At 49.7% G+C, this 13,062-nt stretch overlaps 1 protein-coding gene across 1 annotated transcript in view; it reads left to right on the top strand.

Annotated features, from left to right (window-relative positions):
- LOC138077229 (collagen alpha-1(I) chain-like) overlaps nucleotides 1-10,634 on the top strand; it is a 39,052-nt gene extending 28,418 nt beyond the window's left edge. Inside the window, exons 4-5 of the mRNA XM_068969635.1 lie at nucleotides 8,218-9,614; nucleotides 9,725-10,634. Coding sequence (XP_068825736.1) covers nucleotides 8,218-9,614; nucleotides 9,725-10,634 — 2,307 coding nt within the window. The remainder of the gene's footprint in view (nucleotides 1-8,217; nucleotides 9,615-9,724) is intronic.
- Nucleotides 10,635-13,062: the final 2,428 nt, after the last annotated feature.

Here is a 13,062-nt window from a genome sequence, read left to right as displayed (position 1 = left end):
TTCTCTAGGCAAGAACACTGGAGTGGGTTGCCGTTTCCTTCTCCATCATTCTCATCAAAGTGCTTCCAAAAAATGTAAGGTAGTGGCTGGAAACCTACGGTTCTGGTCAACTTGCATCCATTTTTCCTGTTTCTGGAAACATAATCCCATTTATCTTGGAGAATCCTATCTCTCTTATTGCAGACTACTTGATTTGGGTAGGATGGCTGCATTCCTGAATCCAAGGCGGGCATTCGACCCAAGACTAGTGAGTCAGAGTGCCACAGCCCCTGACCAGGGGGCTGAGTCCAGGTCTGGGTATAGGATGTAAGTTGATCCAGTCACAACCAGGTATAATTCTTTAGCTGGAAACTTTGAGAAAGAGGGAAGCTCTTTGGGCTGGGGTTCCTGTGTCAGAAGAATGGACGCCTGGAAGGGTAGCTTACTCCAGTGAAGGGACAATCAGACCGAGAATCAAGTTAAAACAAGAAAGCAGAACCAAGAGATGGTTGGTGACACTGTTTGAGCAGCTGGATCTCACTATGCTGAAAGCAATCCTCACACAGCATTTCAGTGTATGGGTCCGTGTGAGAATATATACGTACCAGGGAGAATAAACAAGGAAGTAAGCGCTTCAGTTTTGAGTTGGATTTTCCTTACAGCCCTCATTTCTCAAATCCATGGGGATTGCTGGATCCCAGCTCGTTTCTACTGAACCTGAATGTACGGACTTAGAGCATCGTGATGAGCATTCTAGCTAATTCCTGAACACACTCAAGTCTGAGATCTGCTGTTCCAATTTTATGGTGTAGGAAACTGAGATAATGAGGATTAGGTGTCATCATCACAAGATCTTTCAACAGCACCCATTTATTCTAGGTCCATGGGAATGATCATTGGGAAGACATCAAGAAACGAGCTGATGAGTTACAGAACCAGAACTAGAATTCTGTTCCTGGTGACTTGACCTTCCCAAGCTTCTGCTTTAATACACTTCTTCCTGATTTTTCATCTGAACTGTGAACGCTGACTCATGGCAAAGATTCTGCATTTGGGCAGCACTCTCAGCACACAAAAATAGGTGTTCTGACCACCTTGAGGTAAATGCTGCTAGGTGGATGGTCTGAAATTTGCAAACGTTGCCATCAAAGCAATGGAGGATACGGAGCAGCAGAAAGAAACAAACGCAGTCCCCACGCAGGTCCCACCCCTCCCTGTCCAAGTCGCAAAGACACTTGTTTTCCTTAAAAATGCATGCAAAACGTTGTATTCAGTGCCAGGGTATGTAACAGAAAAAGAATTTCTTCCAAAATATTTAGGTAAAAAAATAAATATTCCAGAAGCAGCAGCCATCATTATTCCGGGGCTTTGTTTACCCCTGGCACACCAGCAAGTCACCCAGGAGGGACTTGCTCCTACCCCACTTACATTCCAGTCAATTCATTTTTATTTTTCTTTAAACCCCAGGATTTCTTTTCTACTAGAATCATTCATAATGAAAAAATTAACAAAATAAGCAATTGTGAGCCTTTATTGAGTACCAGCTGTGTTGAAACACTGGGCATATACTTACCAGAGGAGCTGGTTACAATGATTATTCCATCACAAGGATAAGAAAGTTGCAGCAGAAAATTAGGAGACTTGCTCTAGGTCATATAGGTAGTTGAACCAGGGTTAGAATCTAGGTAGTCAGACACCCAAGGCTCAGTTCAGTTCAGCTCAGTCACTCAGGCATGTCTGACTCTTTGTGACCCCATGGACTGCAGCACGCCAGGCTTCCCTGTCCATCACCAACTCCCAGAGCTTACTCAAACTCATGTCCACTGAGTCAGTGATGCCATCCAACCATCTCATCCTCTGTTGTCCCCTTCTCCTCGTGCCCTCAATCTTTCCCAGCACCAGAGTCTTTTCCAGTGAGTCAGTTCTTCACATCAGGTGGCAAAGTATTGGAGTTCCAGCTTCAACATCAGTTCTTCCAAAGAATATTCAGGACTGATGTCCTTTAGGATGGACTGGTTGGATCTCCTTGCAGTCCAAGAGACTCTCAAGAGTCTTCTCCGACACCACAGTTCAAAAGCATCAGTTCTTCAGTGCTCAGCTTTCTTTATAGTCCAGCTCTCACATCCATACATGACTCCTGGAAAAACCATTGCCTTGACTAGACGGACCTTTGTTGGCCAAGTAATGTCTCTGCTTTTTAATACGCTGTCTAGGTTGGTCATAGCTTTTCTTCCAAGGAGCAAACATCTTTTAATTTCATGCAGTGATTTTGGAGCCCAAGAAAATAAAGTCTGTCACTGTTTCCATTGTTTCCCCATCTATTTGCCATGGAATGATGGGACCAGATGCCATGATCTTAGTTTCCAAATGTTGAGTTTTAAGCCAGCTTTTCACTCTCCTCTTTCACTTCCATCAAGAGGCTGTTTAGTTCCTCTTTGCTTTCTATTCTGCCTGTTTATTTATTCTGAAGTTTGCTGAAAATAGTATAATTTGCTCATGTTGCTCCACTGTCTTCGAAACTCACAGAATATATAAAACAGGTGCATTTTATCCTATAGAGATTAAACCTCAGGAAAGCTGAGCTAAAAAATGACAATTTGTAGTGATTTGTTGAGAATTTAAAGATTTCATTGGCCAGTGAACTGAGTGGCTTGGAGAATCTGGATGTGCCCGGGGAACAGAACCTACAAGCAACGGCCACACCTTATGAAAGAATACCCAGTGATTCTAAGATTTTATAGGAGTTTCTGGGGGAGTGCGGGGTGTTCTTTCAGACTGTTGACTGTGGAATGGCAGACAGGTGTGGTTTCAAAACGGGAAAGAAGCTGTGAGAAAGACGTGTTCAGTGGACTCATGTTCTTTTTACTGAAAAATTAACAACATTGAGACAGTCCCAGGCACATGGGTAGGACAGACTGAGTTATAATATACGGTGATGGATAGTAATACAAAGCTTGGTTTTCACTAGAAACATACACAAGCTATCCAGATGGGTCTCTACAGTTTCACGGAGCCCAAGAGTCCAGTTGCAGGGCTTGGAATAAGACCCATCTGTTTAGCTGGCATTCCTTAGTAGGGTGAGGGGATCAGAAAGTTCAGTCCTAGAGAGTAGATATTCTTCTGACAGCTGCTGATCTTTGTGTCCTGCACTGAATGATTTGTGTGTTAAAGAAGAAACAGTACTATTTATCATAGAGTGAGACAGAAAAATCGTATCTGATCAAGAAAAGGCTGTGGGGCACCCACGCTGCTGCAAGTGGCGTCACTCCATTCTTTTTCATGGCCGAGTAATATTCTACTGCTTCCACATACCGCATCTTCTTTATCCGTCCATCTGTCAGAGAAAATTAAGCCAGAGAAAGACAAATGATATCACTCATATGTGAGGTTTTTCAAAAATGATATAAATGAACATGTTTCCAAACAGACAAAGACACACAGATTTTGAAAATAAACTCACAGTTATCAAAAGGGAAATGGATGCAGCAAGGGGGGATGAATTAGGAGCTTGGGACGAACACACAGCCCCCACTGTATACAAAACAGACAGCCAGCAGGGCCTACTGTGCAGCACAGGGAACTCTACTCAATATTCTGTGATGAGCAATGCGGGAAATGAATCTGAAAAGCATGAATCTCTGCATACGTGTAACTGGATCACTAAGCTGTACGCCTAAATCTGACACACCAGTCAACAACGACACACCAGTCATTAAAGTAAACGACCGTTGTGGTCTTGAAAAATAAACAGCCTAGCAAAGGAAGGGTACCACATGAGGAGTACTCAAAATGTGTGTCCCTCCTCTAAAAATGTCCTCTCTTTCATTCATCAGCTCTGCAAATATTTACTGGGCATCCCCCATACATGGGCTTCTATGCAGTGGTAAAGAATCTGCCTGCCAATGGAGGATACGCAGGAGACACCAGTTCAACCCCTGGGTTGGGAAGATCCCCTGGAGGTGGAAATGGCAACCCACTCTGGTATTCTTGCCTGGAGAATCTCAAGGACAGGGGAGCCTGGCGGGCTGCAGTCCACGGAGTCTCAAACAGTCTGACGTGACTTAGCGACTGAGCATGCTTCTACCCTATATACTTGGAAGGTTGTGTCCTTATACAGGGCTTTGCGTCATCACTCAAGTGGTTATGCGGTATCAGCTAGACTCTCCTGGCTCCAGGATTTTCCCGTCCACTCTGCCTCCAGAGCGATCCTTCCAGAGGGACCAGATGGTACTATCCTATCTTTATATACTTTAATGACTCCCTGTCTCACGCAGTAAGAGACATGGAACTGGGGGTCCTTAAGCTGGTTTTGACCCATAGACATGTTTTCCCACTGCGTGTGTTCTTTAAAATGTGGATAAGTCCTCAACATGTCATGTTTTAATTTTTCATATAAATCTGAATCAGCAGCTTCTTTTTAAAAGTTGGAAGGTCTGACATCCGGCACCATTGGCCAAACTGAGCACTGCATTTAGACATTAGACTCTTCTCCTGCTTGCCACAGCCGCTGACGGCCTCAGCTCCACCTGCTTTGTTCATTTACGTTCATGCTTGGACCAAGGGAGATGTAATAGTCTGAAATCCCTGGAGGAACGGGATAACGTCTATGCAGGGTACGTCTCCGAGGATCTTCACAACTGGAAGCTCTTTGGTTTCATCCTTTGTAAAGACCCCCTGTTCCAGCCACAGTGAATTCTCTGTAGTTCACTAAACGACAAGCTTTGTCTTCCTCAGGGGCCTGACTCATGATGGACTCTCTGCTTGAAAGACCCTCCCTCCAGCTTCCCTTCGTGCCTAAAGGAACCTCATTTATTCTCAAGACTTAGTCCAATGCCTCGGTGGAACATTTCTCAATGCCCACCAGAGTTACTTGCTTCTACCCAAGTGTTCCCACAGCACTATGTGGCTCTATTCGCATTGCAATTGTAATAGAATTCAAAATTCAAAATTCTGTTTGTCCAGTTGGAAAATATATTTCTTGAAACGGAGGACTCTCTCCACTCCATAGCACTTCCCAGGTAACTCAGTGGTAAAGAATCCGCCTGCCAATGCAGGAGGTGCGGGTTTGGTCCCTGGGTCGGGAAGATCCCCTGGAGAAGGAAACGGCAGCCCACTTCAGGATTCTTGCCTGGGAAATCCCATGGGCAGAGGAGGCTGGCTGGCTACAGCCCGAGAGGTCGCGAAACAGTCAGGTGCGACTTAGCGACTAAACAACAACGTCCACCTCCACACCCCCAGCTCTTAATACGGCGCCCGGCACCCGGAGGGCACACAATGTTCACTGAATGCACAAAAAGACGGATGAATGGACGCATGAGCGGTGCTTCCAGGAGAACGTTTTATCTGTGTCGCCAGATTGCGACATTTAAAATAAGGGAAGTAATGACTTGGAACCAAATTTCAAAGTTTGATAATGATCATGACATCTCCAGATAGCAGCTCTTAAAAGTTCCTGTTCATCGTACCCTTTCAGGGAAAACAAGCCTTGAGAAAATGAAATATATACAACAAAAGTAAGTGTATTTTAAGTAAAAGAGACTTAAAATTGATAGGGCCCCACGTCTTGGTGTGGAGGGGTGAGGCCTCATGCTGCATTCGGAGAGCCGAGGGTGAGAGGAGCCGGAGCGCGTCGCTTCTTGGCCAGTGGGCTCTGGCAGCGTCTGCCCTGAGGAGCGGAGCACCTGGGCCCCCGAGCGGCAGGAAGAAATCACATATCTGCAGTGGTCGCGCGGACGTGAGCCACCAGGAGTAAAGCAGTTCTTAGAAGTGTGCGCCACCGCTCTCCACTCGGGAGCACAAGACAGACTGCCCTATCTGGTCTTGAGATGATTCCATGGAGCCACATCGCTAGTTCTGGACAGTGAGTCGCAGCATTTAAACACCAGCATGAGGCTCTCCAGGGTGATCTTCATTCTCCCAGAGCAACATGAAACACTCAAGGTGACGACTGTTCCGCCAGCCTAGGACATGGGGCAGACCAGTCCACCTGCAGCCGGCATATCGCGTAACCAAGGCAACTTGTGCCATCATGGCCACTGACTCTGGGGACTGTTCCTTACTCCGCATAACATAGCCCACCCTGACTAACACAACAGACGGCTCTGGCTTGCGGCCAAGTGGCAGAACTAAGCCTGACAGCTGGGAATTTTCGGAAGACTGATTCCGTGCAGTTTAAGAAAGAGACGTACAAAGCATGCAAAGACGAAGTGAACTACTTAGGTTATTGTTCATTCATCCAGTGTACACTAAATTCAGCTCGGGGAGGTGCTCTATAGACAGAATCCTCATCTCTCTGGAGGTAAGTGGCAAGTTTCTCTTCACTCAAGATGTTTGTTTGGATGGCCCTGAGAGTTTTGACTCACAAATTAACTCTAAAAATACCTGCCAACCTGGAACTTCAGGATGTCTATTTCCTCTAGTCTAAAAAAGAAAAAAAAAATCTATTTATTTAAAGTATTCCTTTGCCTCAAGCCATTTACTGACCCACTGAGTTGTCTGAATTTAATGTAATTTTCCCAGCAAATAAGTCCCTTGCAGGCCAATACTCTCATTCTTCCTTCGCATCTTTCTCGTACTCTTGTTTATTGTCTGTCCTCCTAGGAAAATAGTCAGCATTTGACACTAGCTATTATTATTAACTGATTGATATGTTTCAGATATACTTGTCTTTCAACCATTTAAATTAGGTTTGGACTTGTTTAAAAAAAAAAGAAACAAAAAAAAACCAAGGAGCACAAATGTATTACCCTAATAATTTTCAGGCAAAATGATTCTTCCTTCTGAAAAAAAAAAAAAAAAAAAAAACCCTTAGCCCTGTACTATTGAATTTGTGGCCAATTACAATATTTCATTAACTTCTTAACTGGGTAAGTATTTAATGTATTCCTACTATGTGCCAGGGGGCAAGGTTTATATAAGAGTTTACAAGATCTGTTATTTCATGCACTGTACCCATCATTACATAATTTTATGTTATAACAGTGCCTGTGAGTTCTCTGTATAAAACTATTTGCAAGGAGAAAAACAAATTCAAAAGGTTGGAGCAAAACATTCCCTTGGTTTACCACCTTAAATTCTGAGGGTTTGGTGAATGACTTGGGGTAGTAGATGAGTAATGTAAAAGTTTGTAAGGAGAAGAAACAACCTTTTTTTCAATATTTCCATTTCTGCTAAGCTTCATTTCAGGCTTTCAGAATTGGAGAATCAGCTGCCTGCTATAAGAAATTGCTAATAAGCAGTAATTAAAGACTGAGAATTTATTCTTTCCATTCCAAACCTGATGTCATCCCCAGATGGAGATATTGGTACTAGTTGGGCAATTCAGCATTTTGGTAAATGAAGGCAGAAGGATTTGGTGTCTTTTGGATCCTGTGGAGGCAGAAAAGTGGTCCAGGAAGAAACACTTGGGTTTGATTTTGTTTTGCCCACTGGGATCATTTACACCTTTTTGCTTTGCTTTAGAACCAGGAGCTGAGGTGGGCACCTGTGTCTTAAAAAGCAAGGTGCAGTTTTCTAAAAAAACACTAATTTATAAACTTTTTCCATTCTTCTGTCTTTGGGATTGCCGACTCTGCATAAAATGACAGTCAACTGAAAAAGACGGATCAATTCCAGTGATTTCAATACCCATTAATAGAAAAGAATGGGCATATCAGAAGCCAGGGTGAAGACAAGCGCTGCCCTCCTTTTATTCAGGAAAACCACACAAAAATACAGCACAGTCGATGCGCTGTTACCAGGACTTGGAAGTAGGATTCAGCCACCGTGTAAAAGATACAGCAAGACGGCAAGGATATCAGGATTTTCCCAGCGTGCCTCATTCATAGACGTCTGACAGAAGAGGACCTCACAGAGCTTTGAGGAAAAGCTGAGTTCTCAGCCCGCAGCCACTTTCCAGGAACTTCCCTGCAAACAGTGCTCTGGTACTGGCGGGACGGAGCTCTGAGCCCTCTGCCTCCTGCTCCAGGAGCTTCCCTCGAAGCACAGTTATTTACGGGGGCTTCATGAGAGAGCCAGCCTTAAGTGAACGGAACTCAAGAAAGCGCAGCTTCTAAAAAATACACGGGGGCGCCTCTGCGGTCCTTGCTGTTACAAGCTGACGTTTGACAGTTCAAGCCACAAACTCAACTACACACACAGACACACACACACAGAACACCACCTCGTTTCCCCAATTTCCTTAACTTTGAGTAAACAGGAGTCATTTTCTGTGGTCATATCCATGCGAATTTCCCAAAGACAACACGACACAAAGGACCTGTGAGTTCCCTTAGGGAAAGAGGACAAACCGAGTTCCCGTTTCTCCTCAGCCCGGGGTCCTCGGTCCCCCAGCCCCCGAGGCGTGCGGCGTCTGAGCCCCTTTGGAAAGGCCCCCCTCGCCCCCGCGCCCCGAGTCCCGGTCGTTTCAGCCTCCTCACTGCCCGTGGTGCTTCCTGCCCTTTGGAGCGAGTGGACCTCAGTTTAGGCGTCTTTGGCCAATGGGATGAAAAGCAGGAGCGCTGCCCCGGGAGGACAGTAAATGAACGAGGAGTGGCGGGGCGGGGGGAGGGGGCAGGGGGTCTGCAGGAGGACCCCGATTCGCCCGCCACGTGCTCCGCGGAGGGGGCGCCGCGCTCCCGGATGGGGCGCTGCGGGCCGAGGGTGGGGCGCGGGGAGGGGAGCGGAGCCGCCTGGCGGGCAAGGAGGCCCTCTAGGCGGGATCGCCTCCACCGAGCGCCGCGGAGGGGAGAGCCGGTCCTGCAACCCGGGCGGGGGGCAAACCTCCGCCCACCGGCCCGCCTGGGTGGGGGCGCGGCACGGGGGGCCTCTGCCCTGACTTCCTCCTCCGCTGGCACTCAGCCACAGTCACCCCCGGAGGCCCCCCCGTACCCCCCAAAAGCCCAGCCAAACAGCGAACCGCGGGAGGAAGCCGCCGGCTGCAGGAGGCGGGGTGCGCGCGCGGGGGGCCCGGGAGAGGTGAGAGGCAGGGCTGGCGGCTCCCGGGGCCGCGCCGCGCCCCCCGCGCGCCCCGCGGGCGCCCACACTTACCCTCGCGCCCGGGGGTCGCGGCTCCGGCGCCCGTCTCGGCGCGCGCCCCTGGCCGCCCGCTGCGCCCCGGGCCCGGCCGGCGCGCGCGGGGAGGGAGCCGGGAGCGGCGCGCGGCGGCGGCGGCGGCGGCGGCGAGGGCTCTGGCGCGCCCCGCGGGCGGGCGGGCGGCCGCCGAGGCTCCGCCGCCAGGGGGAGAACCGGGCGGGAGCCGGGGCGGCGGCGGCGGCGGCGCGCGGGTCCGCCGAGCCCCGGGCGCAGCGTGCCCGGCCCGGGGCTGCGGCTGGATGCGCGCCCGGGCGGCTGCGGGCTCCCGCGGGGGGCGCCCCGGTGCCTCCAGACCGCGGGCGCCGCCGCCCCCGCCCCCTCCCCCCGGCCGCACCCCCTCCCCCTTCCTTCCCCCGGCCCCGCGCGCTCGCGCGCTCGCTCCGCGCCTCGCTCTCCCCTTTAAACGCCCACTCCGGATGGGAAAAGAAGACAACTTGCAGTCAAGTTGCAATTAACTTCCGCGGCGGCCGCAGCCCGGGCGGCGGCGGCACCGGAGGCCGAGCCCGCCGCCTCTGGAGCCCGACGCCGGCGCGCCCCCCGCCGCCCCCGGCGCCCCAGCCTGAGTGAGTGCCGCTCCCCTCCCCGCCCTCGCTCCTTTCTCTCTCTCTCTCTTTCTCTTTTTTTTTTGCCCCTGTTCGTGCTCTTTTCCCTCGGTCTCTGCTTTGCTCGGAAGCGATCCAAACTTCACCGCGGGACCCGCGCGCGGGGCGCCTCGTGGGGGGCGCCCGGCCACAGGGGTCCCCGAGGTCCTCCTCCCGCGCGCGGCGGGACCCGGAGGGGCGGCCAGGGGCCGGGGAGGGGAGGGGGCGCCCGGGCCGGGGCCGCGGGGCGCTCACTCGCCCTCCCTCGGGGTGTGGACGCGCGCACACACCTGCCCCGACAGACTACGGCTGAACGAACGCCTCCGGGCCCGCCGTGGGACCCCCTTTGGCAAGAGAAAAGGGGACTCAGGAGGCGCGCCGGGAGCTCGCGGAGACCCGCTGTGTGCGCCCCGGAGCCGGCTTGGCCGCGCGGCGCCCGGCGGGGAGCGGGAAGGTCCCGTCGGCCGGCCGCGTGCATCAGGCTCAGCATCCGTCCCGGCCCGCGCGCCCGCCGGGGGCGGCGAGGGGGGCGCGGGAAGTTTGCGGCAACTTCTCCAGCCGGAGCCGCCCGGCGCCGGGGTGCTCCACTTGGAGCCGGGAGTTGGAAAGCGGCGGCGCCTGGCGTGTCGAGCCCTCGCCGGCGGTAGGCAGGTGGGTCCTGACCGGCTCCCGGGGCGAACGCGGGCGGGGCGGGGGGTCGGGCTGGGGGCCGCAGGGCGCGCCGCCCTCTCCGGGAGCCGGGACCGCACCGGGACGGCCTGCGGTCCGCGCCGAGTCTCCCCCCGCGGCCCCGGCCCGGGCGCCGAGGCCTTCGCTGGGCGCTCCGCCGCCCAGGCTCCGGGGCCGGCTGGGCGCGGGTTTGCACAACCTCGGGGAAAGGGCAGGGCCGGCCGGCGGCTGCTCCGGGCAGTGACAGGCGCGTGCTGGAACCCGGGAGACCCACTGGGCTGGAGGCCCGGGCGCCCCCAGAAGCCACGGAGAGGGGCTCGGGGCTCTTGCTAGACGTTTCGGCCCGGATCGCCACTAGAGCGTAGCACCTTTCACTTCCAAGTGTCAACCTCAGGATCGCCTCTCAGAGCGCCCTGGTTGGCAACTCGGACCCTGGCGAACTTTCTCCGCAGCATTCCGGATTTTCAGGCAAACGCTGGGAGTCTTAGACTCCACATGGTTGTAAGGAGACCGAGAAAAGCGAAAGACGAAACAAGTCCTAGTCTCAGGAGAGAACCTTTCTGCCCCTACTGGCTGGGGTTCCCTCCTGGGAGGCCAGGGGACCTTACTTTCCCAAGAGGACAGAGGAGGGGTTAGGAATGAGGAACACGCGACTGCTGGGTGTCAGGATTTGTCCCAAGCAGGTCCCGAAATCCAGTGTTTGTGCTGCCGACCGTCACTCATGCCGCTGAAATTTCATTGAAATTTACACCCAATCTAAAGTGGATTTTTCTGAGATGTCAGGAATTAAGATTTATTCTGCAGTCAAATGTAAGCTTGGGAAAAAAAAGAAAAAGACGAGACAGCCAAGGTTGAGGTGTTTGCTCTAAAAACCTTTAATCCTGTGTGGTACTCTGCTATGATTTAGCAGCAGTCCTTTATTTCTTTTGCATATTATTTTAGCAGAACAGGAGTACATTCATATACTGGCTGCTCCAGTCTGCTGGCAAACATTAGCATTCAGGCTTACATTTTTGACAAATGTGCAGACAGGAATAGCATGAATAGGCATCTTAAATATTAACAACCTAAGCATCTGTTGTGAAACAAATTTAATATATTTACTCTGTTTTTCTCACATTGTTAGAAAAGGTTATAATAAGTGTATAATTTCAACTTTAGTTAGCAGAAGTAACTGGCTGTATCTTTCACTACCTCTCCAAGTGTTTAACACAATCAGCAGACATAAATACTTTAATTAACTTGGTTAGGCACATTATTAAATACACTTTAAACGATGTGGATACTATATAAAATGTAACAGTAGCAAAATATGTATCCTATTTGTGTACATTTTAAATGGCTATGCATTTTATAAATATACCAGGCATGTTTATTCTTCATCTCCATTTGACACTTATTACTTTATATTTTTCCTAATGGAAACAATATTTTAAATGTAGAGTTGTTCAGTCATATGTAATACATAATATGTAAACAGTAGCTATAAAATACAAAGCATTGTTAAATTTGAGCATGGCTACACTGTAACAAGATTATACGAGAGAAATAAAAATCCCTGCTCAAATTTGTATTCCTTTCTGAATAATGAATACACATGATGGATGAGAAAAGAGCAGATAGGGATTTCCCTCCTAAAGTACTAGTGCCTTAAGATGTGTGGGGGGTGGGGGTGGGGGGCAGAGGGGGACAAGGGGGAGAAGCAGGGGAAAAATCAGCCGAGAACGCAGGCTTAAAGAACTTCCAAAAGTCTGAATAGTTATTTCCAGAATCAATGCATTCTTCATTTTCCCACAAGCTGAAATATGTAATAAATAATAGTTCTTTGTATGTAAAAGTATTCCAGAGGAATGCCTTTTGTTCAGTTGTTGTAATAAATTAATATATTCTTTGGTTGATAATCTACAAAAGTAGTTCTTTTGTCTCACAGCATCTTAAATGAGAACAGCAACAAGATGAATGTTGGTTTATTTCTGCACAGAAGTCTGTTGCCAGCTATAGGAACCTGCGACTGAATAAGATGATGTGCTGAGTGATGGTTCAGCAAGTCTGCATTAAATTAGCAAAAACGGAAATATCTGGGGGAGATCTTCAATGATTTTTGTTCATGTGATTGGTTGAGGATCATAAATTAGGCCTAAAAGGTCAGGTGACAAGCACCTGTTCCTCATTATTGTTAAAAACCTTTTGGTTACAAACACTGTTAAGCTAAACACAACATGGATATACAGCAGGAACTCTGTAAAGCACTCTGGTGGTTTTTCATCCGCTCTGTAAATTTCCAGAAGGGCCGTACACAGACATGCCCTTCACACAAACACCTCTTCTGAGACGTGTTGTCTCGGACGACTCTTGTGTCATTTCCATACTTGAGACTGATGGAGTATGTAAATACATGTGACTGACTCTGCCTGAACCTGTTGTAGTCAAGTGCTGATCTAGTCAAAATATTATTTTTTCAAACCCCTCTTATTCCTTTACAATCCACTGATTAATGATCAGAGTTTGTTCAGGTTTTAAATAGAAACCTCCCCAAATTGCCTTTTATGCTTTTTAGATAAGGTGAGTTCCCACTTTAACTGATGCCAGGAGATATTTTGCTTGGTGCTTGTACAGAAGAACAGGAGTTGCTCCATGCCGACAGAGCTTTGTGGTGTACAGAGGAGGAGAAGAAAAGCGGATTTGACATGAGTGCTGTTTGGGTGGGTATCATCATTTGCTCTCCAGACTTGCCGCTTCTCTCAGGGGAGTTCAGTAGTAT

This window comes from Capricornis sumatraensis, chromosome 1 (assembly GCF_032405125.1).
Source record: "Capricornis sumatraensis isolate serow.1 chromosome 1, serow.2, whole genome shotgun sequence".
NCBI lineage: Eukaryota > Metazoa > Chordata > Mammalia > Artiodactyla > Bovidae > Capricornis > Capricornis sumatraensis.
This window is presented reverse-complemented; position numbering and strand designations above follow the sequence as displayed.